Source organism: Sorex araneus, chromosome 6 (assembly GCF_027595985.1).
Source record: "Sorex araneus isolate mSorAra2 chromosome 6, mSorAra2.pri, whole genome shotgun sequence".
Taxonomy (NCBI): Eukaryota; Metazoa; Chordata; class Mammalia; order Eulipotyphla; family Soricidae; genus Sorex; species Sorex araneus.
In genome coordinates, this window is record NC_073307.1 from 82496959 (window position 1) to 82523112 (window position 26154).

Consider the following 26154-nt stretch of genomic DNA (forward strand, 5'->3'; position numbering starts at 1 on the left):
CCGAAGAGCTCAGGCACTCTGATCTTAATCTAACCTGTTGATTCCTGGGTGTAATATTTTGTTTGATTTGTCTGGTATTTTGCTTTATGGTTTTCTTTTGTTTTTCTTCCACACTTGGCAATACTCAGGGATTACTCCTAGCTCGGTGCTCAGAGGTCACTCCTGGTGGGCTTGGAGGACCTTACTGGGGTGCCAGGGATTGAACTGAGGTCAGCAGCGTGAAAGACCAGCGCCCTCCCAGCTGTGATATTGCTCCTAACCCAACAGCAAATTCACTGTCTCTGCTATTGTTTTTTTTTTTTTGCTCAGATAGTTTTTCTTTCCAGGAATATTTATTGATACATTGTGATTTACAAAGTTGTTCTAAGAGAGTTGTTTCAGGCGTACAGCATTCCAACACAATCCTACCACCAATGTCCCAGGTTGTCTCCAATCGTCAGTTTACCCTGTTGGCAGGCATGTACCAAATTTGTTTTATATTATTTGGTCCAATGAAACTCAAAGTCTTGGCAAATAGAATTATCAGAAATAAATCAATAAAAGTCAATTTGTGATGCTGAATTGCAATGTTTTTAAGCTTTCTTAATCTAGTAGAGGACAACCATAAGCAGCGATTGCTATAATCCATACTCAATTCCACATGAGAGGAAATTTCTTCTGTCCTTTAAAAGAGCTCTTTTAACACTTCTTGGAAAACTGGTTTCAGGGTTATGAATTCCCTAGGCTGTTCCCTGTCCATGAAGATCAATAGTTTCTTCAAATCTGAATGATAATCTAGGTAGATCAAGTGTTCCTGGTGAGGTGTTTATTTCATTGAGTTTTTGTACTATATCCTTTATTTTCTTCTAATTTGTAGAGTCTCATTTGATAGAGCCCCTGTATATCAAATGGACTTTCCTTTGTATGTAACTTCCTTTTTTGATTTTGCTGCATTCAGTATTCTGTCTATATCTTTGGATTTTGTCATTTTGTGTATCATATGTCTTGGAGTTTTCTTAATTGAGTATATTTTCACTAGGATGATTTGGTCCTGTTGGAGTTCAGTGCCCATAGTCCTCAACTCTGAGGAGTACTTATTGATGGTTTCTTTAATGTTTCTTTATCACATTTGCCTTCCTGTGCTTCAGGGACTCTGATGAGTCTTATATTGTTCCTCTTCAACTCATTCCAGAGTTCTCTGCTATGCTGTTTTCTTTCATATTATTTTCCACTTTCTGCTGTTTCCTAGTGGTTTCCTCCTCATCTTGGAGCTCTGTAATATTTTGCTCAGATTCTGTTATTCTGATAGTTGGGAATTCTATTGACTTTTTAAAATATCACCTTTTTAAAATGACTTTTCAAAATGTTCTTCATTTCTGTCATTTCTGATTATGGAAGTTTTTCTTTTATTGTTTTGACTTTCATACTTTTTTGTGTGCTTTTCTGACTACCTGTGCTATCATTTCTTTGAGTTCATTGAACATTCTATCATAGTGTCACTAAGGACACTGAGGATTTACCGGTGATGTTGATGTCTTTATTGATATAATTTTTGCTCACTGAGCTTTCTCCACTGGTTTTCTGTATTCTTGTGTTGAGGTTGAGTCTTTGTGGAGTTACTCCCACCTACTGAAAGATACCGAGCGATTAAACTGTAGATTGTTCTCTGTCTTTACCTGTTCTTACAGAATCACAGGAAGAATGACTATGAGCAGCACATAATTTCAATAGGTCCATCGTGCAGCTGCATAAGTCTCTGCATGTTTCAGAAACTGTGATGTGGGTCCTTATTATGGCACAGGTCAGGTGTGGAGACCCATCTGATAGGAAGGGGCACTGCTTCCTGTCCCAGAATAGGCCCAGTGATATCAGCCAGGGGCAAGCCTCACCTGTGATGGTGGAGCAACAGTCAGAAGGTCCTATTTTTGTTTTGCTTAGTTTTAGGGGCCCACACCTATAATGCTCAGGGGTTATTCCTGGATCTGCACTAAGGAATCACTCCTAGTATTGCCCAGGAGACCATATAAGATGCTGGGGACCAAATCCAGGCCAGCTGTATACAAGGTAAATGCCCTAAGTGCAGTCGTATTACTCTGGGCCCATATTTTTTAACTCTTATGGAGACATAATTGAGATATAGTGATGTGGTTGTTTTTTTTCAGATATACAGCATAATGATTCCATATATGTCCATATTGTGAATGCTCATTCACAGTATGATTAACAGGAGCACACGGTACATTCCACCCACCCCCCACTGCCCCACCCCATGATGAGAACTTTTAAGATGTGCTTTAATAACAACCTCCAAACATGCCATGTGGTATTGTGAACTATAGTCAGCTGGCTGAACATTTGTACCTCAGTTATCTTCATTTTATGCCAGCAAATTTATAAATTCCACTCCTTTTTGGGTTTGTTTTTAGATCACACCCAGTTGTGTTCAGAATTTACTTCTGGCTTTGTACTCAGATATTACTTCTGGTGGGGTTCAGAGGACCGTATATGGTTCTGGGGATTGAACCAGAATTCACAGCTTGCAAGGCAAACATCCTATCCACTGTACTATCACCCTGGCCCCCTGAGAATTTTACTTTTAAACAACTTATTTGAGTAGGCATCCTACCTGAAAAACCCCTCCTCTTGTGCCATATGTTCCTAGGTGTCAATCCTCATCCTGAGGGCTTATATTGGGTGTGCATCAATTGGGATGGGGCATCATGAAGGGTCTCTCCAATTTGCCTTCCATGTCCTCTCTGATAAGCCCAGAACTCAAGGCTCATTCTTACAGCTGCCAGTCTCTTCCCCAGGGTATGACATTAGAATCTACGTATATTTTACCATGGATCTAGAAGTGCTGCCAAACCAGTCTTCTGATATATTCTTCTCCATGTTTTGCCACATCCTATCTCCTCTCCTTCACCTTCCAAAGCCTTCCATGTGAGGGCTCCTGTGAATAGAAGCTCTCGGTGTATTTCAAAGGGAGATGACTTTGCCTTCACATCCCCACACTTGCAGGGTGGTCCACAGAGATCCTGAAAATGCTGCCCACAGGATAACTCCTTTCTGGTTTTCTTGGAGGAAGACTGGCCAGCTCAGACCAGGCACTAGCATATTTTTCCACTCTAGGTGTCAACTGTTGGAAAGCAGCATGTTGGGTGAGCTGAGGCTCAGGCAGGAAAATAGGGAGAAGGAATGAGGCAGGGGCAGGAGAAAAAAGAAAGGAAGGAAAATTAAGGACAGACATAAAGAGAAGGGACGGGCGTAGAAAAATGGGAAGTTGGGGAGAAAGTAAGAGTGGAGTGTGAGGAGTGTGAGTGGGAAAAGAGTCACCAGTGATTTCCCTTCTCCTGATCAGGAGAATCTACCCCAGGAGTAGGTTTCCGAGAGGCTCTAGACCATCTGCAACTCTGCATTTCCTTTCTTACAGGGAACCTAGAACAAGCCAATGAGGAGTTGCGGGCCATAATCAAGAAGATCTGGAAGCGAACCAGCATGAAACTGCTGGACCAAGTGGTGCCCCCGGCAGGTGGTAAGTGTCTCTGGATCTTTGTATCCTTGGTACTTCACCCTTCAATGGAGAAACCCTAAGGGCCTTCCCTCTAAGATCAAGATAAGGATGCCCACTCTCATCACTTCTGTTCAACAAAGTACTGGAAGTACTTGCAATAGCAATTAGGCAAGAAAAAAACATTAAGGGTATTCAGATAGGAAAGGAAGAAATCAAGCTCTCACTATTTGCAGATGACATGATTCTATACCTAGAGAATCCTAAAACCTCCCCTAAGAAACTCCTAGAAACAATAGACTCATACAGCAAAGTAGCAGGCTATAAAATCAATACCCCAAAATCCATGGCCTTCCTATATGCAAATAGCGAGACAGAGGAAAGTGACATTAAAAAAAATCCCATTCACAATTATGCCCCAGAAAATCAAGTACCTCAGAATCAGCCTAACTAAGGAGGTAAAGGATCTCTACAAGGAAAACTACAAAACGCTACTAAATGAAATAAAAGAGGACACGAGGCAATGAAAGCATATTCTCTGCTCATGGATAGGAAGACTTAACATTGTCAAAATGGCAATACTCCCCAAAGCACTATACAGATTCAATGCGATCCCTATAAGGATACCCATGAAATTCTTCAAAGAAATTGATCAAACACTCCTGAAATTCATATGGAACAATAAACGCCCACGAATAGCTAAAGCAATTCTTGGGAAAAAGACGGTAGGAGGCATCACCCTCTCCAACTTCAAACTTTACTACAAAGCGGTAACAAAACAGCATGGTACTGGAACAAAGGCAGAGCCGCTGATCAATGGAGCAAGGTGGAATATCCCTACATGCAAATATATGATCAACTGATCTTTTTTTTTTTAACCCAAGATGACTTTTATTTTTATTTTTTATTTTTTTATTTATTATTTTTTTAAATTTTTATTAAATCACCATGTGGAAAGTTACAAAGTTCTCAGGTTTATATGTCAGTTATACAATATTCAAACACCCATCCCTTCACCAATGCCCATATTCCACCACCAGAAACCCCAGTATACCCCCCGCCCCCACCCCCTACCCCCTACTGTATAACTAATGAATTTCACTTCATTTTTTCTTTACCTTGATTACATTCCATAATTCAACACAAAACTCACTATAGTTGACATAACTCTCTCTCTCTCTCTTTTTTTTTTCTCTTTTTCCTTTTCCCCTTTTTTTTTTCTTTTTCCCCCTCATCCCCCTTCCTGCGCCTCATAGTATGGTGTACGCCACGCCACGTCGGCCAGCGTGGGGCTTTTGCTTAGTTCACAGTCCAGAGGTGGCTGCTACATTAAAAACCTTCAATATTTTCAACAAAAACTTACTGTTATTATTTGGAGTTTCCCCCCCAAGTCAGACCTGTTCAAATGGAACCAATTCACATTGCTGACAATTATAAATGTTAAGTCGCGCGGACGCTCCTGCGTCCGCGCGGTTTTGGATTTCTGTATAAAGTCCAGGGAGAATTCTGCCAGAAATTACATAGCCCAGCTCACAGTCCCAGTGCATTGCTGTAAGAAGTCTCTGAATTCAAAGTCTTTAGGCGCAGAGGGTCCGATTCACGCTCAGCGGCTCCGGGTTTATCTGGGCCGAGGGCGTGCCGGTTACGCCCCCTTCCCATGAGTTCCTGGGAGCCCCCAAAGTAAAATCCGAATACCTGTGGGTCTGGAATCAGAAGATGGCGCCTGCCACATGGTGCCGCCAGCCCGCCGCTTTCCATGCAGGAAGACAGGGTGGGGGGGAAAAAAAATCCACCCCCAGCAGCACCGAGTTGTAGCCCAGTTTGGTGTCCCAATGCATTGCTCTCGGGTGCTGCGCTGGATGCCCGAATGTGTTACATCTTTGGAGTCAAAGTCTTTAAGCGCCGCAGAGGGTCCGATTCACGCTCAGCGGCTCCGGGTTTTGATCAACTGATCTTTGATAAGGGAGCAAGAAATGTGAAGTGGAGCAAGGAAAGCCTCTTCAACAAATGGTGTTGGCATAACTGGACAATGACACGTAAGAAAATGGGCTTAGACCTCGACCTAAGCCATGCACAAAAGTCAGATCAAAATGGATTAAAGATCTCAGCATCAGACCACAATCCATAAGATACATGGAAGGCAAGGTCGGCAAAACTCTCCACGATATTGAAGCTATTAATATCTTCAAAGATGACACACAACTGAGCAACCAAGTGGAAACAGAGATAAACAAATGGAACTATATTAAACTAAGAAGCTTCTGCACTGCAAAAGATACAGTGACCAGAATACAAAGACAATCTACAGAATGGGAAAGGATATTCACCCAATACTCATCTGATAAGGGGTTGATATCAAGGGTATACAAGGCACTGGTTGACCTCTACAAGAAGAAAACATCCAACCCCATCAAAAAAATGGGGCGATGAAATGAACAGAAACGTTCTCAAGGAAGAAATGGGAATGGCAAAAAGGCACGTGAAAAAACACACCTCATCACTAATGATCAGGGAGATGCAGATCAAAACAACTATGAGATACCACCTCACACCACAGGAACTGGCTCACATTCAAAGGAACAAAAGCAACCGCTGTTGGCGTGGATGTGGGGAGAAAGGGACTCTCCTTCACTGCTGGTGGGAATGCCGACTGGTTCAGTCCTTTTGGAAAACAGTATGGATGCTTCTCAAAAAATTAGAAATTGAGCTCCCATTTGATCCAGCAATACCACTTCTGGGAGTATATCCCGGAGAGGCAAAAAAGTACAGTCGAAATGACATCTGCACTTGTATGTTCATTCCAGCACTGTTAACAATAGCTAGAATCTGAAAGAAAACCTGAATGCCCAAGAACAGATGACTGGTTAAAGAAACTTTGGTACATCTACACAATGGAATACTATGCAGCTGTCAGAAAGGATGAAGTCATGAACTTTGTGTATAAATGGATCAACATGGAAAGTATCATGCTAAGTGAAATGAGTCAGAAAGAGACAGACAGAAAAATTGCACTCATTTGTGAAATATAAAACAACAGAATGGGAGACTGACACCCAAGAATAGTAGCAATAAGTACCAGGAGGCCTTCTCCATGGCTTGGAAGCTGACCTCACATGCTGGGGGAGAGGGCAGCTCAGATAGCGAAGGGAACACCAACTAAAGTGTAGTGGAGGATCCACTCAGGTTGGGAGAGGCGGGTTGAGAGCAGACTATAAATTGAACATGATAGCCACCCAGTATCTCCATTCAAACCATAACACCCAAAAGGAGGGAGAGAACCCGGGGTGGTGGGGGGAGACAGCACGGGGCGGGAAGGGACCCTGGGGCCACCGATGGAGGAGAATAGGCACTGGTGGAGGGATGGGTACCCAAGTCTTGTATAACTGTAACACAGGCACGAAACTCTGTAACTGCACCCTTACGGTGACTCATTAATAATAAAAAAAAAAGAATCGCAGTCACCGCTGTTGGCATGGATGTGGGGAGAAAGGGACCCTCTTACACTGCTGGTGGGAATGCCGACTGGTTCAGCCCTTTTGGAAAACAGTATGGTCGCTTCTCAAAACATTACAAATTGAGCTCCCATTTGACCCAGCAATACCACTCCTGGAAATATATCCTGAAGAGGCAAAGTACAGTCGAAATGACATCTGCACTCAAATGTTCACTGTAGCACTGTTTACAATAACCAGAATCTGGAAAAAACCCGAGTACCCTAGGACGGATGACTGGTTAAAGAAACTTTGGTACATCTACACAATGGAATACTATGCTGCTGTTAGAAAAGATGAAGTCATGACCTTTGCATATAAGTGGATCAACATGGAAAGTATCATGCGAAATGAAGTGAGTCAGAAAGAAAGAGACATAGAAAGATTGCACTCGGGGCCGGAGCGATAGCACAGCGGGTAGGGCATTTGCCTTGCACGTGGCCGACCTGGGTTCGATCCCCGGCATCCCATATGGTCCCCCAAGCACTGCCAGGAGTAATTCTTGAGTGCAAAGCCAGGAGTAACCCCTGAGCATCGCTGGGTGTGACCCAAAAAGCAAAACAAAAAAACAAGAAAGATTGCACTCATCTGTGGAATATAAAATAACAGAATAGGAGACTAGCACCCAAGAATAGTAGAGATAAGTACCAGGAGGTTGGCTCCAAGGCTTGGAAGCTGGCCTCACAAGCTGGAGGAAGGGGCAGCTCACATAGAGAAGGGAACACCAGGTAAAGTGTGGTTTGAGGACCCACAAGGGGTGGGAGATGCACACTGAAAATAGAATATAGACCAAACATGATGGTCACGCAGTGCCTCTGTTGCAAACCACAGCACCCAAAAGGAGAGAGAGATCAAAAGGGAATGCCCTGCCACAGAGGTGGGGTGGGGGGGATGGGGTGGGAGGATGGGAGGGATACTGGGAACGCTGGTGGAGGTGACTGGGCACTGGTGGAGGGATGTAAACAAAATGCAAACATGAAAGCTCATAAGTTTGTAACTATAACTCATGGTGATACACTAATAAAAAAAAATTGCAGTCACCATCCCTGAGACTTGAATCCACAATACTTTCAGGAAGCGCACATTCTGCAGATCCTTCTGGTGGGACTCAAAGGTCCTTAGTTGAAATAGAATAGGAGGGAAACTTTTCAAACTCAGAAATAGATAGTCAGGATGGTGCAATTCTGCAACATACAAGTGGGACCAGAGAAGGTCCCAGGTTGCTCAGAGGTTTGACTGAACTTCCAAGGCAACCCTGCAAAGGTTTACAATTAAGCCTGTGGGTTGAATGCTCCAGAAATTATAGAGCCTTGAAAAGAGAATCCCCTGAGAGTCCTCTAGGTTTAAATTCTCCTCATTCTTCCTAGGGCAGTTTTACCAAACCTTAGGAAGACCAGAGACCCTTCTTACGATGAGTAGTTTATAATGCCCCTAGTACTGTCCTCAATAAAAACAAGACATTCCCAAACATGCACAGAATGTTTTGATTCATTTAAGTATGTGAAAATAAAATGCCAGAAGTTGTAATTAGCTGATGGAATCATTGCATTCACCCATTTAGAATGGACAGTTTGTGTTTGTGGGAAGCAGGAAATGTTGAATATTGTTAACATTTTATACTTGTCATTTTGAAATGAAGGCTATCCAATAACATATTACTAAATAAATAGTCACATAGATATGAACATACACATACATATTCTTAATTTCACATGCAGATATATAGGCTGGAACACAGTCTGACGTATCAGGAACTTTGCGAGGGTCATTGCCACTAGAGATATAGTTTCCAAAAATTGGAAACAAAATAAATTAGTCTTTGAGCGACTTATGCAGAGATTCTTCTCTGGGAGAGTTCTGGATGCTCTAAATCTGCAAGTCATGTCTTGTGTTTAGACAAAATAAAATAGATCATTATCTTGTATCATTAGAAACAGGTTGCCCTCGCTCCAAGAATATATAGCATAGCATATGAAAGCCATTGTGAAACACTTCAGTTTCAAGGCAGTATTTAATATTTTCCTGACCATAGTCCTTTGTCTTCTTCCTATAACACTCCTACCCATCTTGTCAGTTGGTCACCTAATCTCAATTTACATGATTTTCACTTTTGTGCCCCTTGGAATATCCTTGGTGCCATATGGTCCCATTGAGAAATACTGATGGAAGGGACATATCTAAAACTACTGGCTGTCAGCAGCACCCTCAAATCACCATGGCAGCTAGAATGACCCATGCATCCCCCAAATACTACTTGAAAGGTGAAGCCACCTTACTGAGAATGACTTGTAGGCCTGGAGCCGAACACCATCTGGCTTTTGACATTCTTTTATTTGACCATCTTCACCTCCCTCTGGAGTGTGCTCAACGTACTGGAGTGCTTAAAAACTAGGTAGTTGGCCTGAAGGTGTGTTGTGAATATCTAGAGGATTTTGACTTAAATCCAGAACCCCCCCTAAGCTTTTAATTCCCTTTTGATTCACACAATGGGGCATGGGATTTTCTTTCAACATGGGTAAAAGGTCCTTGGAAGGTGAAACACCACATTTTCTGTGGACTTTGCTCTTAAAAGACCACCCCACACCCTTAGACTTAACCCATGCCCATTACCCTGTCCTACCCCACTGGCTGGGGGTCATAAACAAGATGGGGCTACTTAGGGGACATGGGTGTTATCCCTGGGACTCATTGATTTTCCAATCACTAATTTATTCCCAAGATGTCAGAATAATTTTTTTTTGTCTTTTACAATTTGGAGCTCAACCCAGTCCATATGGTAAGAAAATTCAGACTGCAAGAAAAATTGAAACTTAGAAGGAAGGTGTTCCCTCCACCAGTACCACCCTACTTTAAGCAAAACCTTATGCAAACCTTAAGCAAAAGTGTTGACGCTTAGATCAAGGAGGGCTATTGATTTCTGATAGGCTTTAGAATTAAATAGAAGTTAGTTAGAGATGGCAGGGTAAGGGACCAGAGCAAGAGTACAACAGGTAGGTCCTTGCAGGCCTTGCACATGGCTGACCTGGGTTCGATTCCCAACATCCCATCTGGTCCCTGAGGACTGCCAGGAGTAATTCCTGAGCATCGATGGATGTGACTCCCAAACAAAAACAACAAAAAAAATTTAAAAGAAAGAAATGGCAGGTTAAGTACAAAAACATGGCGGAAAATTGTTTGGCAATAGTGTTTCTTCTGCTTAAAAAGAAAGCAAAGAAAAGTAATAAAAACGTATTTGTTTGAAGAATTTGCAAAGAAAAAGTCTCTGAAAAATTTACCCAAGAAACCTCTAAGGAGGTAGTACTGAGGCAGATGAAGTGAAAGACAGACATTTCACTTTACATTCTGATGTGTTTTTGTCTTTTCTAACCATGTGAATGAACTGCTTCTTCTTCCTTGCATGAAATTTTTTAAGTTAAGAAAATGTAGACCTCACAGAATGGGAAAGAATATTTGCCCAATACCCATCTGATAAGGGATTAATATCAAGGATATACAAGATACTAGTAGAATCGTATAAGAAAAAAAATCTCCAACCCCATAAAAAATGGGGAGAAGAAATGAACAGAAGAGTCCTCAAAAAAGAAATACAAATTGCCAAAGGCACATGAAAAAATGCTCCACATCGCTAGTCATCAGGGAGATGGAAATCAAAACAACAATGAGATATCATCTCACACCACAGAGACTGGCACACATTCAAAAGAACAAAAGAACCAGTGCTGGCGTGGGTGTGGGGAAAAAGGGACTTTTCTTCACTGTTGGTGGGAATGCCGACTGGCCCAGCCTTTCTGGAAAACAAAATGGACAGTCCTTAAAAAACTAGAAATTGAGCTTCCATATGACCTCGCAATACCACTTCTGGGAATATATCCTGAGGATGCAAAAAAGCACAGTAGAAATGACATCTGTACCTATATATTCATTGCATCACTGTTCACAATAGCCAAAATATGGAAACAACCCAAGTACTCTAAAACAGATGACTAGTTAAAGAAACTTTGGTACATCTACACAATGGAATGCTATGCAGCTGTTAGGAGAGATGAAGTCATGAAATTTGCTTATAAATGGATAGACATGAAGAATATCATGCTAAGTGAAATGAGTCAGAAAGAGAGGGACAGACATAGAAGGACTTCACTCATTTGTGGAGTATAGAATAACATCACATGAGGCTGACACCCAAGGACAGTAGATACAATGGCCAGGGGGATAACCCCATAGCTGGAAGACTGCTTCATGAGCAGAGGGGAGAAGGCAGATGGAATAGAGAAGGGATCACTAAGAAAATGATGGCTGAAAAACAATTAGGATGGGAGATGCGTGCCGAAAGTAGATAATGGACCAAACATGATGACCTCTCAGTGTCTGTGTTGCAAGCCATAGTGCCCAAAAGTAGAGAGAGAGTATGGGGAATATTGTCTGCCTTAGAGGCAGGGGGACGGTGGGAAAGGGGGGTATACCTGGGATATTGGTGGTGGGGAATGTGCACTGGTGGAGGGATGGGTGTTTAATCATTGTGAGATTGTAATCCAAACATGAAAGCTTGTAACTACCTCATGATGATTCAATAAAATTTTTTTAAAAATCTGGGCCTGCACAACCGTACAGTGTGTGGGGCGTTTGCCTTGCTCGTGCCTGACCTGACTTTGATCCTGGGCATCCCATATGGTCCCCCTAGCACTGCCAGGACTGATTCCCGAATGTAGAGTCAGGAGTAACCCCTGAGCACCACTATATGTGACTCACAAAAATAGAAAGCAAAAGAAGTTTTGGATGCTGAAAAATAATTAATTACACCTGTTCATCTCCAATTCTTCTTTCCTATTTGTGTGGCAGATGATGAGGTCACAGTTGGCAAGTTTTATGCTACCTTCTTGATCCAAGAGTACTTCCGGAAATTCAAGAAACGCAAAGAGCAAGGCCTTGTGGGAAAGCCCTCCCAGAGGAACGCCCTATCCCTGCAGGTAAGGGATGGGGTTGGGGGTGCTTTTCACTTTCCTCTACCTCTGAACAGAGGCGGAGTCTCTCCCCCAGGACCCTGCAAAAGATGCTGGGAGTTTCAGGTCTTTCAGAAGGATAGTGTTGAAGGGCACTTGCATCTCCCTTTCTGTTTTGTGACCCCCGTGCATTGCCCTCCACAGTCCTATCTGCTTACACCTTCATGCTCTCTGAAATTCTGATAGCCCCTTCTAGATTGCCATCATACTTTCTGGGTGAACCAGTGGATTTCTCCACTCCTGGGGCCAGACTGATGTCCCCATATACACTCTGTGGGGCTCTCCAACTTGGCAGATATGCAGAGGTGGGAGGGAGGTCATGGAGGAGCCCCCAGTCCTTATTTGTTTCTCTGGCTTCCAGGCTGGCTTACGTACACTGCATGACATTGGACCCGAGATCCGACGGGCCATCTCTGGAGACCTCACAGCGGAAGAGGAGTTGGACAAGGCCATGAAGGAGGCTGTGTCTGCTGCCTCTGAAGACGACATCTTCAGGGTATGTGGGTGCCCCATAGCACAATTTTGCCTGTCTAAAATTTAGTTGGAGGTGAGAAGATACACTGATGATCTTCCCAGGAAATCCCGGAAGAGAAGTCTGAGTTCTGTGTAGATTCTCAGTTTCTCCTGCTCAGCTGTTTCCTCATCCCTCCACCTTCTCAAGCCCTGGTCCACCTCAGACCAGGGCTGCCCAGCCATGGCAACTCTCTGAGGTCTTGGCTTTCAGGGCAGGGCAAAAAAAGCCACTTTCCTGAAGAAAAGATTTCTGACCAGGTGTAGGGCAGGGACTTCTACAGTTGAAGTGACACATCAATGGTCTTGTCTTATCTGCAGGCTTGTCTGTGCTAACATTGAAAAATCTGGCATCTTCATGGGGCTGGAGCAATAGCACTGTGGGTACGGCATTTGCCTCGTACGTGGCCAACCTGAGTTCGATTCCCAGCATCCCGTATGGTCCCGTAAGCACCTCCAGGAGTAATTCCTGAGCACAGAGCCAGGAGTAACCCCTGTGCATCACCAGGTGTGACCCAAAAAGAAAAAAAAATCTGGCATCTTCAAATGAAAGTCTAAGTTCTGACTTCTCTTGAGAAATATCAGATGGGGCAGTCTTGGGTGTGAATACCCACAGGGCAGCAGAAAACCAGGACCAAGTGGGAGTAGTTCTTCTGAAGACTGGATCTAGTACTGGATCCAGTATTCTCTAGTACTGAGTCTCTGGGCTGCTCTAAATAGCTGTCATTTTCTTAGACATCATTGTCGAAACTAAACTCTACTGTGTCCAAATACCAGAATGCTTACATCCAGCCCCTTTGTTTTTATGGTGCTCACTTAACATGTAATGCAATTTGATAAAAGTCCTTTTGGGGAACAAGGTAGAATCTAGTGGTCATACCTGTCCCTGTCCCTGCTTCCTTGTGCCTGGCTCAAGGCTGCAGAAACACAAGAAGATAATATGGGCCCCTCCTGCCTATGGTTGTCACCATTCTCATCCCTTTCCCTGTGACTTATTCATCACTAAATGACTTTAGAGATGTAGCATTAATACTATCCTGAGCCTTCCAAACCCCTACACACACACACACAAACACACACACACACACACAATACTTCAGTCACAAAATCACAGGGATAGTCTGATGTCAAAGCTCAGACCAAGCTCCCCAGTAGCTTCTGAGCCCCATGTTCAATCCAAGAAAAGAAAGTTGTGAGCCACATTAGTTCCCAGGAACCCTTTAAGAGAAGGGAGGCCATGATATGGCTGTGTGGATTCTCTGTTGTCATGGTTTCCAAACCCCTTTGGCCAGCTGAGTGTCTGCTATAGGGAGCCAGTTGGATTTCCATCTGTTTAATCTCAGGAGACTCTTCAGGTCCCTCTCACCTCTGGGCCACTCTATGTTTCGTGGCTGCTCACTAACAGCTAGGTGCAGCTAAAGACTCACCACCCCAGATTCCTCTGAAGCAACTCGATCCCCAACTTCAGAGGACTTGTGAGAAACCTGCAGGCATGGGTAGCTCTCTGCCAGTCTTCTGTGCTGAGGGGCAGGAGAGATATCTGAGGGGGGCTTGGCCTCCACTCACCTCTTCCCATCTCGCCTACAGAGGGCTGGTGGCTTGTTCGGCAACCACGTCAGCTACTACCAAAGCGACAGCCGGGGCGCTTTCCCCCAGACCTTCACCACCCAGCGCCCGCTGCACATCAACAAGGCGGGGAACACCCAGGGGGACACGGAGTCGCCGTCCCACGAGAAATTGGTGGACTCCACTTTCACTCCAAGCAGCTACTCATCCACCGGCTCCAATGCCAACATCAACAACGCCAACAACACTGCACTGGGCCGCGTTCCCCGCCCCGCAGGCTACCCCGGCATGCTCAGCACTGTGGAAGGCCATGGACCCTCCTGGTCGCCTGCCATCCGGGTGCCGGAGGCAGCATGGAAGCTCAGCTCCAAGAGGTAAGCAGGGATGCTGGGACATGTGGGGCTCCTTCCCCCACGGGAGCCCCCTCAAACTGCAGCCTGGAGGGAACCACCAGGTGCAGAGAGTTCGGACCCCAATCTGGCCAGTTACCCTTCAGCTGGAAACCTACTGAGTGAGCACGGCGCAAACTGCCTCCCAGATCCCACTTTTAATGACAGATGGCAGCCACACTCAGGGGGAGGTCCATAGCCCTACAGACCACACACAGTCCTGAGGTCTAAACTACTAGACAGAAGCTTCTCTGCTCACTCCTCCTCTCTGAGCAGATGGACCCCAGCCCTGAGCCCTGAGGGGTCTGTATCCTGATGACAGAGCAGACCCTGTCCCCTCTAGACTTTCCCCAGGTTCTTCCTCAACTTGGTCTTTCACACTAGTGGATGAAAATGGTTCTTGCTACCTCTTCCTCATGCCCTCTCACTTTCCAGGGCATTTGGGGACATTGGGCTCTTCCTTATAACCCTAACTGACTCCAGCCCAGTTCAGGGCTGTGCCTGATGGTCTTTTACCTTCTCACTCACTCTACATTCTGTTTCTGGAGCTCTGGAACACAGTGCCAGGATGTGCTGGGCTAGGAGAGTCTACTTTCTTACTTCCACCGAAGCACAGCAAGACCTGTGGCATCTTTTCACATTGATATCAGTGTTGGGCTCTGAAGCTGAGTGGGAGTGGAATGGTGTGATATGGAACATCTAAATGGCAAATTTAGATTTGCAAATCTAAATGGCCATCTGTCCGGCTGAGCTACCCCAAGGCAGCATTGGGCTGATGCAACACAGGAAACCTTTACTAAAACCTTCAGTGCCCAGGCCAGTGTGTAGTTCTGTATGCTGATCAGAAAGACTGGCTTTGTATAGGAGAATATCAGAATTGCGGTTGTTTACACTGTCTTGGTGGCTCTTTCCTTGTCTGCGTTCCTCCTCTTCTACTACTGCCAAAGCTCTGCTCTCCTTGTCTACGTGGATTCTTTCAAAAACTATCTTTGTGCCCATCATTAGCACCTCAGTGTATGCCTCTCCCCAAGGGCATTTTCATATTAAACTTTGTAGTAAGAGGAGAGTGATTTTTAGTGAGGACATAGGGAAAAACATCAGGCATATTCTCCCTATAGACACGTGTAGTGATGCAATATTATATCTTCCAAACACCCAGCACAATGCCAGGTGCACAGTATGTTCTCACTAGACAAGGGCTTCACACTGGGGGCAGTGGTGGTGTGTGGAGGGAAGGAGAGGCAGAAATCACACTATGGGCAGAAAGCTTCAACCTGGCAGGAGGAGCAGCCCAGTAGCCCAGCAGAGGGGCTTTGGTCTTTATGTCCCAACTCCACCTAAGGGTGGTGGCCCCACCACTGACCTTGCTTTATCTGGATGAGCCAACATGCCCGGCATACAGCAGCCACCCTTGCTACCCTCTTCCAGCCACCAACCCACAAACTGGAGTTTCCCGCCTGCTGTCGTCCTACTTCCAGTTTATCTCTAGCCTGGCCCAAGCTCTTTTTACCCATGGAGAGCACTTCTGGTCTCCTTTATCCTTCTGGCTGTGGGTTGGGGCCATCATCATGTAGGTGGCCATTCCTGGGTGCCTCTCAGCCCTAGAGCAAGGCTGGAGCACTGGTCTAGCCCCCAGTTCTGAAAGGGTGGACCAGATGCTTCCTTGATGCACTGAGCATTCAGAGGACCCCCGGACTCCCGGGAGACAGGGAGAAGGTGGAGAAGGACAGCGTGATTGGCATGTGTGGGATTAAGAAGAGCCGGTGGAGACCGAATGAGCAGAAGAACTGGCCCAAGGGAAACTTTGGAGTTCAAGCCCCTAGCTCCCAAGCTGGTGTGGGGGAGCTCTGAGTCAACAGGCACTCAGGTTCAAAGGGGGCAGTGCCCTCCTCTCTGCTTGGAACAGACCATGGGAGATTTCCTCTCTGTGCCTTTCTTCCCAGGACACAGTGTCACACTCAGACACAGGTCAGAAGAGGACAGCAGGAACTTCTCAGCTCTGCCCAGCAAAGGTCTGATGGTCCAGCTGTCTAGAGCAAAATTCTTAAACTTTTTCCCCTGGGGACCCTTTTTAGGCCTGAAGAATTTTTACATGACTCTGGGTATAGGTGTATAGGTATATCAAATAGATATGTACATCAGACATCTATTGATCGTAGATCATACGTTTCTGAGGTTATGTTTTTATTTTATATTTTGCTTTGATTTGGGGGCCACACCCAGTGGTGTTGAGGCTGTTCTCATGGCTCTGTGCTCAGAGATCACTGTTGGTGGGTTTTGAGGGACCATAAAAGGTGCCTGGTATTGAACCTGGTCAACTGTTTGCAATGCAAGCACTTTCTCTGCTGTACTATCTCTCCAGTCCCGCATCCATAAATAAAATTTTATATGGGGTCATGACCCACAATTAAAGAAGTTGATTCTAGAGAGGAGGGGAAAAGCCCTCTAGATCTCACTCTGCCCTGGCAGTACTTTCAGGACCCTATGTGTCCCTGTGGATCAAACAAGGGCAAAGTAAGCATCTTAACCCCTCTGCTATCTCTCTACTCCCACACCCTTCCTCTGTGCTTCTTCTAAAGCAGATGCTTTCCACCTTCAAGGTTGCCTCAGGTTGTCACAACCAGATTCTGTGTCAGGCAAGAACTGTTCTTCCAGTCATAGAGGTGGGAGGCTGAGGTAGAGGGCTGGACTGAGTGGTCAGCATCAGACATGTGTATTGGCAGCAGAACTCATTTTCTTGTATCCTAAACCCGAGGCCCTGGTCCCATGCAGAACCTGCACCACAGTCTTAATGCTTCTGTGGCTCAGCAACTTCCTTAGCGATTACTGGAGGGAGAGGCAGTGGCTATGGGTGTAAGTGTATATGCCTGAGTCTGTGTTGTGTGTGTGTGTGTGTCTCTCGCACCTTACTGGCTAAGGGAAGGTGAGAGGGCTGGCAGTGTCTGATGGTCTCATATTGCACCTGCAATTTTGTAGGTACCACTCCCGGGAGAGCCAGATAGCCATGGTGTGTCAGGAGGAGGTGACTCGGGATGACACCTACGATGTGAAGAGGAGGGAGAATGCAGAGGAGTACTGCAGTGAGCCCAGCCTGCTCTCTACAGAGATGTGAGCTCTGTAGCTTTCCATGCCGCACTACTCACCTAGAAGGAAGGGTCTGATGGGTTGGGGCAGAGCCCTGAAATTTAACGTATGGTCACAACCGGAGAACCAGGAGCAGATGATATAACAGAGGAGTCCCCTGTGCAAAATCTAGCACCCTACCTATCAGGGAAGACAGGAGCCCCAACTCACCCCCAGTTTCCAGGGGAGCTTGTCCCTAGGACACTACACACAGCTCTTTCAAGAAAACTTCACTACTGGAGTCATGAATGAGTGTGATAGTATAGCAAGCAAGGTGCTTATCTTGCACATGGCTGGGCCAGGTTTTATCCCTGGCACCTCATATGGTTTCCCAAGCCTGGCCAAGAGTGATCTATGATCACAGACCCAGGAGTAATTCCTGAGCACCACTAGGTGTCACTCCCAAACCACCTCCCCACCAAAAAAATTCAATCATGAACATGTTTGTTCATAGCAAACAAGTTTGTTTCTTTGGAGTCTTTTGGTGTCTGTGTGGGGCATACCCAATGGTGCAATGCCTGCTGTGCTACTCTCCAGTCTACTCATTTATTTTATAGTGAGGTCTGATGTGTGCATGTATATATTACTTTAGTTCATGATAACCACGTAAAATAGAACTGCCCGGCAGATGGCACTGTTGACAAGCAGTGACTGAGATTCCTAGCCACACTGAATTAAAATTTTTTTTTTCTTTTAAGTTTTGGGCAGTGCCTGGTAGTTCTCAGGGGCTACTCCAGGCTTGGTTTGGGGGAATTACAACTGGCAGTACAATTCCTGGTGCCAGGAATTGAGTGCAGATTCTCAGTTTGTGAATCATGTTGTTTAGTCTCTTCAGGTATCTTTCCCTTTAGCTGGGGAGAAGTTTCACATTCCTCACTGCTCAGACTACTCCCAGCTCCACGCTCAGAGGATCAAGGGCTGGGATTTACAAAACCAGGCATTTTTTTTTTTTGATGGGTGGTTCGGTGGACAAACCTGGTGGTACTCAGAGCTTACTCATGACTCTGTACTTGGGAATCATTTCTGGTGGTACTTGGGGGACTGTATATGGTCGTGGGGGAACAAACTGGGGTTGGCCTTGTGCAAGGTAAGCACCTCAGCCCTGTACTATCCCTCTGCCTCCAAGAATAGGACTTTGTAATTGTAATCCCAGACCTACTAGAAGACTGTAATCCTCATTTAGAGAGTTACCTCTAACTCTCTCAATAGAGTAGCATAGCAAAGAACAGAACAGAATAGAATTGGACAATAGACAATGTGCCCACATCACAAAAGGACTATTTTGTGAAATTTTGGTTTCACAAATTGCCAACATATGTGTGTCTATACTAAATAATTTAGTCTCATAAAACACATTTATGACTGAGTTACACTCAAATAGTTGAATAGATGCTATTCCAGAGGCTTTCCTAAGAGTACTTTTGAATGAGGAAGGACTGACTTTCAGAATGTATTTGAAGCAAGGGAGCCCCTGGCTGGCAGGGCCATCACACACCTCCTGGCACTGGCACGCCGTGACTTCCTCCCAGAAACATGCTGGAGGAGGAAAATCATCTCTTTACCCTGGGAGAGGTGAAAAACATGAGAGATATAAAGCAAGAATGATGAAAAACCTGGAACTAGTTGTCAAGATGCCAGTTATCTGTCTAGACCTTTGTGTCCCCGTCAGTAAATTGGTAACAGAGAGAGGTGGCAGGTGTTCTACTAATTTGGCCTAGTGAAACAATAGAAAATGTCATATCAAGAGAAAAACCTGGATTTCCTTAAGAGAGCATTCTGGAAGCTAAGTAGATAGCTCAAGGGGCCAGAACACAGGTCTTGCTTGTATAAGTCCCCAAGTTCAATATCAGACACTGTTTGGTCTCCCCAGCACTGGTATGACCCCAGGTGTATCACTGCAGGCATGTCAGCCCCACTACCTATGGCCCTAATAGCTTCTGAGCACTCCTGGCTTGCTCCTGGTGGCCCTTAGCACCACTAGGACTGAACAGCATTGCGTTGGCAGGCCTGATTATTGAAACAACTGGTCTGATTGACCAACTATATTACTGGGAGTAGCACTGGATCTTGCAAGAATTGTTGGGAGAATTCCCCACAAATCCAAGAAAAAGAATCTCTAAGTTGATGTTTTTTAAAAAATACAAATTAATACACAACCACAAAACTCAAAAAAGCAAATCTTTGACAGATTTTATCTTATATTGAATGCTTAGTGTATCCAGACATGTGACTTGATTGGCTTGAACTTCAGCAGACTGTAACAGGTACCAAATAAAAGGTACTGGGTCTACAAGACTAAATGCTGTCTGGATAAGAAAATATAGTAAGGAGGAATTACCAAGTTCAAGAGTATGTAAGTCCCCTAGAAACAGTCAGGACCTCATCTGTGAAATGAGGCTGTTAAGAGTTAGACAGGCATTTAGGACTGCTGGCTTCACCCCAAAGGGATTAAGAAGTCAACTTTGTGGGTTGCAACCAACATTTTAAATAAAATAGAACAAATGAGGGTTTTACAGAAAATGTCAGAGTGCAATGTGTGTCATAAAGGTAGGACACTCATGAAGCTTACTCAGTGAGGTATACCTCTGCTTATGCTGAATATGTAAAACCCATCGTTCAGAATGAGGCCCCTTCACAAGGCTTTAGAATGCATTGACTTGAGGCCCTATGAGGTCCCTTACAGCTCTGTAATCACTGACCGATGGACGGATGCTTGTTGTAGGTCAGGACCTATATGCACTTGATGATTAAGGGGTGAGCAGGATGGGAGAAATCAGGGTATAGGGATAAAGTTGGGTGAAGTTTGGAGGGCTCATGGCAAACAGCACCATCATATGTAACCAGAGGAGCCCAGGCCATTCCTTTAAGAGCCAGCGGGCCAAGAATTCATTTCCGAGGCTGAAGTGATAGCACAGTGAGTAGGGCGTTTGCCTTGCATGCGGCTGACCTGGGTTCGATTATTCCCAGCATGCCATATGGTCCCTCAAGCACCACCAGGAATAATTCCTGAATGCATAAGGCAGGAGTAACCCCTGTGCAATGCCGGGTGTGACCCCAAAAGAAAAAAAAATTCATTTCCAACTTTCTGGACAGCTTTGCCTAAGGGTGTTCCACTGCTTAAATCATAACTGCAGGCACCAGAGTGCATATCCCATGTCAGAGGGCTATACTCCCTCTGGGAGCCAGTGAGCAGGGTCAAAATGTCCACTTCTGCAGGTAGACAAACTCCTTCAGCCTGCTACCCAAACTTTTATGGAAGCTCAAGGCAGGATAGGGCTGAGGGTAGGGGCTTCCCCCACTTAAGAAAACCACAGCAGACTATGTTCTGAGGGTTGGATGCGCCTTTGGGGCAGCCCTTCTCGGCCACCAGGAGCAAGCCCTGTGAGTTCTCTATTCCAGGCTGTCCTATCAAGATGATGAAAACCGACAACTGACACCCCCCGAGGAGGACAAGCGGGACATCCGGCAGTCTCCAAAGAGGGGTTTCCTCCGTTCTGCCTCCCTAGGTAAACACATACACACGCCCTCTCTGGAGGTGTCATCCCAAGTTCACCCCAGTAAGGTACCAGAGTTGGGGAGGGAACAATTAAAAAACGTTTTCAGTCTCGCTCAATTAAGTCTGTGGTGGGCAATTTTTCTGAAGCAATGGTACTGAATTGAAAGGGTGGAGTTTGCTGAGGTGGGATGTTGTGCAAATGCCCCATGGTAGGCTGCCAAGAAGGGTGGAAAAGAAAGCGGAGGTCTTTGGGGAACCTTGTCACTGTTCCATGGTCCCCTTTCCACTCAACCACCCTACCCCTGGGTAGAGCTGCCACAGACCAGGCCCTTTTTTCCTGCCTTTATCCCAGTTCTTTGGTTTCCCCTGTAGGTCGGAGGGCCTCTTTCCACCTGGAATGCCTGAAGCGACAGAAGAATCAAGGGGGAGACATCTCTCAAAAGACAGTCTTGCCCTTGCACTTGGTCCATCATCAGGTATCCTAACCACCACTGTACTTTGGGTTTTTAAATTTATTTTATTATTTTTATTAAGGCACTGTGATTCACAGAGTTGTTCAGAATGAAGTTTCAGGCATGCTGTGTCCCAACACAATCCCACCAGCAGTGTACTCTTCTCTCCACCAGTGTCCCCAGATTCTCCTTCACCTCCCCAGCCTGCCTACTGGGCAGGCGCCTTTTTAAGTTTCATGACTGTAGTCGGAGTCTCCTGTAGCACTATGATTTTTGGACAGGCCACTGGCCATCACCTACTGGACTAGAACCTACAATTATGGGCAAATCCCTTACTAGCAATCAGTCTTCTGGTCTCACACCGTAAGGGCAGCTCTTCTGCAGGCGGGAGCCTTGGCAAAGTCGGTGTTTCCAGGGCAGAGATCCAGGAAAGACTAAGGAGCAGGAGCTGCTGACACGCCCAATTCCGTCTGACCCCTGGTGCACCACGGAGGCATGGATGTTCCCTTTCCCAGACATTGTCTTACACAGCAGGGAACCCGAGCCCATGTAGTTGCACGTAAAGTTAGAGGACAAGTAGCAGCACAAATCCACCTACTAAAACGGACAACAGCTCTGCCAGCACCATGCCAATAGGGATGATGCCCAGAAAAAAACGGGTTCTGAAAGACTCAGCCCGTGAGTTATTTCCTCACATGGTTGACTCCAGCTGAGCCTGTGAAACCGAGACACACTGTCTATGCTTGCTACTCTTCATATCTTGGAACTTGAAGAATGATCTAAGACTATCTCCCAAGGGTCTACACCAGAGTTTCCAATCTTTTGTGTCTCTTGTTACCATAGTTACCATACATTTGTACTCTATGAAGCTTTTTAAAATTTTTTTAAATTTTATTTTATTGAATCACCATGTGGAAAGTTACAAAGCTTTCAGGCTTAAGTCTCAGTTATACAATGCTCGAACACCCGTCTCTTCACCAGTGCACATATTCCACCACCAAGAACCACAGTAAACCTCCCCCTGTCTCCCCACCTCCCCCAACCCCCCACCCCGCCTGTGTAGCTGATAAATTTCACTTTATTTTCTCTTTACTTTGATTATATTCAATATTTCAAAAAAAAAAACTCACTATTATTGTTTGGAGTTTCCCCCCGCAAAGTCGGGCCTACTGGAAACTTTTTAATATCCAAAAACATTCCCAATTAAAGTCAATTCAAGATGGGCAGCGTGGTTCTACTTAGGTTGGTATTATTTTAGCTCAAAAAATACGTTTTAATTAGCCATGGAGCCTTGCCTGTAATTTATATTACATGTGATTTCCACTGGACTCTTTGGGAATATTGCACATTACCTTACAATTCCCTTAGATCCCTAGGAACCTAAAACTGAAGCCAACAAGAGCAGCAACCAGGGGGCACCAGCAGACTGGGTGGGGTGGGGAGGCACTAAGTAAGCTGTTTTAAAGGGTTTCTACTTAATCAATGGCTGGATAAATAGCAGTATTGCTACATTAAAAAAAATTAAAGGTTTCTATAAGTTTATTTCTTAGGCAAGAAAACAAGAGATTCTCCCTGCGGTGCTACAGCCCTCCACCACATGCAGTTATGTTCCCCCTTCCCTCTGCTTCTTAGCCTGGGCCTCCCCACTATACACCATCTCTTTTGTGTTGGTGCACCCTGTCATTGGGCTCAGAGTTCTATTATTATGACTGTTTGAATGGGACAAAGACCAGCCCTTAGGATGCTCAAGTCCAGCTGGGGACAGAGGACACAAGCTTATAAACTGTGGTTACTGGACACTGTCCAGTTTGAATAATGGTTCAAAGACTGGCAGAGCTAGAGATGAGCAGGGAAGTGCTAGTTGGTCTTAGCAGTTGTCAGAGAGAGAGAGAGAGAGAGAGAGAGAGAGAGAGAGAGAGAGAGAGAGAGAGAGAGAGAGAGAGAGAGAGAGAACAAGAAGTCTACTGGCTTGGGGGCTGGAGTGATAGCGCAGTGCTGCCTTACACACAGCCGACCCAGGTTCGATTCCCAGCATCCCATATGGTTCCCCGAGCACCGCCAGGAGTAATTCCTGAGTGCATGAGCCAGGAGTAACCCCTGTGCATCGCCGGGTGTGGCCCAAAAAGCAAAAAAAAAAAAAAACAAAAACCACAAAATAACAAAAAAAACCCAAGAAGTCTACTGGCTTTATCTTCTTCTTATGATGCACTGTATACTTCTTGATCCTTTATTTCACTTGAACCAGATAGAGGGTGTTAGAGTTTGGCCTTACTTGTGGTGCAACCATCATACCCTCTGGTCTACTGAGGAGAAACAAAAGCAAGATCATTCACAGGTAAAAGGTGCCTGAGGCAGTGCGAAAAGACAGGTGCTTCTACTCCTGCACAGTTTCTGGCTGTGGAGGACAAAGAGATCACTTCCGAGGGCAGGGGTCACAAAACACATTTTAGAACAACGGAGACATACGCCTGGTTTGATGCATTCAGGCTCAGATGGGACAAAGTGAGGTGGAGGGGAGTAGAATCAGTTGAAAACAATGAAAGGCAGAAGCCCACCTCTGCAGCCCCAGTAACTCATGCTCTTGTGTGTCTGCAGGCGCTGGCAGTGGCAGGCCTGAGCCCCCTCCTCCAGAGAAGCCATCCCCCCTCCTCATTCCCCAGGCCCTGTGCCACCCCTCCTGCCACCCCTGGAAGCCGAGGATGGCCCCCACAGCCCATCCCCACCTTGCGACTGGAGGGGGCCGAGTCCACTGAGAAACTCAACAGCAGCTTCCCGTCCATCCACTGCAGCTCCTGGGCTGAGGAGCCTGCTCCCTGCAGTGGGGGCAGCAGCACCATCCGGAGAACCCGGCCTGTGTCCCTCACTGTGCCCAGCCCGGCCGGGGCCCCGGGAAGGCAGTTCCATGGCAGCGCCAGCAGTCTGGTTGAAGCGGTGAGTGAACCCTGGAGTGTGGAGGGAGGGGCAGAGGAGTGGAGCAGAGCCAGGGAACGTTGTAGAGTTGAGGAGGGAAGACCTGGTTCTTCCCAAGTGGATTAGATGCTGGTGACAGCACCAGAAGACCCTCACTCTCAAGATCTGCTGGGGGGGGGGGGCGTGGACTGAAGAAGGTTAAGACCAAGTTGGATGCTAGTGTTTTTTTTATGGGTACTGGACCTCCTCCAGAGGAAGAAAGCGACTGTCCTCTATGCAAATATCCCTACCATAGCCCAGGGAGCTCTGAAAAAAGCTCATCCTCCTTTGTATGAGCAGATGTGTTCTGTAACTGCCCCAGATTATACATTAGCCTTGGGCTTCCGTTGTACATACAAAAATCCACATGTGTGTTTTTCTAGCCTATTTGCATGGGAAGTAACCCAGGAATCTTTGGAAAACTAGAACCAACTAAGTGAGTGGTTTTTCATGTAGTTTTTTTTCCTGTTTTTTTTCTTTTTCTTTTTAAAAACTCAAGTGGGTATTATTTTTAAGGCTTATGAATGTCCCAGCATGTAGACAAGGTTGAGATTGGCACATCTGGAATCAGAGCGTTGTTTATTCTTCTATATGCCACTATGCTGCCCTAGAACTCCTTTATAGGGGACCCTGGGAAACTATTCCAAAGTAGGACTAAGGTGCTTAGAAGGAATTCTATAGGAGAACTGGTTGAGGTAACGAGGAGCCTTGGAGAGTAGATGACTTAAGAGGCAATGACATGATGTCAGTCTTGGGAGGACCCTGGTGTCCTTGAGGGCATCTTTTTATTTTGTTTTGTTTGTAGGCCACACTCAGCTATGCTTAGAACTTAGTCTGTACTCAGGAATCATTCCTGGCATGTTTTGGGGAACTATATGGGGTTCTGGGATCAAATCCCAGTCAGCCACATGCAAGGCAAATGCACTACCCACTGCACTGAATCTCAAGCCTTCCCTCAGGAAGGAGTCTGGAATATATAACTGGAGCAACTGATTCGCCTGGCAGCATTCAGAGTGCATCCCTCCTGGAAAATCCTTTCTAACAAGAGGAGAGCTTCCGTACAAAGGACTGAGCCCCCACTACTGCCTCACACCAGCAGACCTTGCCCCTCTAGTCAGCAGGCTGTCACGTGGGAGGCAAACCAAAGGCCTTCTAACTTGCAGGCCCTATCTTTCTTCACTTACCCTTGGCGATCCCTGCAGAGTTTATGGAACAAAGAGAACTTCTCGAGGTGCTGAGGGAAATGTCTGCTCTACCGAGCAGACATGGGAGTGAGGAGAGATCGGCAATGACTAATAATGGAGGACAAGGGGTGAGAGGCATGAAAAAGAGTCAACTAGGACAAGAAGATAGGGAACTGGGTAAGGGGAGCCAGAAGAAGGACTTGGGGAAATAAAAGTGCTCTGCGTGCCCAGCCCTTGGGTGAAGACTTTCCCTACCCCTAAGTTCAGTAGTTGCATCACAAGGTAACTCCTGGGATTAAGAGAGAAGCTTTCGGATGGTCTTCTGGGTCTTTCCAGCAGAAACAGAGGCCAGCACCTTGCTGCATTTGGCACACAGCCTGCTCTAGGATTCTTGCCAGAAGAAAGACAACAGTTGGCACAGAGCTGTAGCATGGCTCCACTGTTACGCCCAAGAGGCACAGAGGTTCTTAGAAAGGATATGTGGGGGAAACTGGGGGTACCAAGGAG

At 45.7% G+C, this 26154-nt stretch overlaps 1 protein-coding gene across 9 annotated transcripts in view; it reads left to right on the forward strand.

Moving 5' to 3' along the window:
- The window catches only part of CACNA1C (calcium voltage-gated channel subunit alpha1 C), a 691920-nt gene that overhangs the window by 658520 nt on the left and 7246 nt on the right, over positions 1–26154 (forward strand). For all 9 annotated transcript variants that reach the window (XM_055143504.1, XM_055143509.1, XM_055143508.1 and 6 more), the window contains 8 exons: positions 3410–3511; positions 11818–11945; positions 12340–12474; positions 14076–14428; positions 17420–17551; positions 20966–21072; positions 21435–21538; positions 24110–24445. In XM_055143504.1, coding sequence (XP_054999479.1) covers positions 3410–3511; positions 11818–11945; positions 12340–12474; positions 14076–14428; positions 17420–17551; positions 20966–21072; positions 21435–21538; positions 24110–24445 — 1397 coding nt within the window. The remainder of the gene's footprint in view (positions 1–3409; positions 3512–11817; positions 11946–12339; positions 12475–14075; positions 14429–17419; positions 17552–20965; positions 21073–21434; positions 21539–24109; positions 24446–26154) is intronic.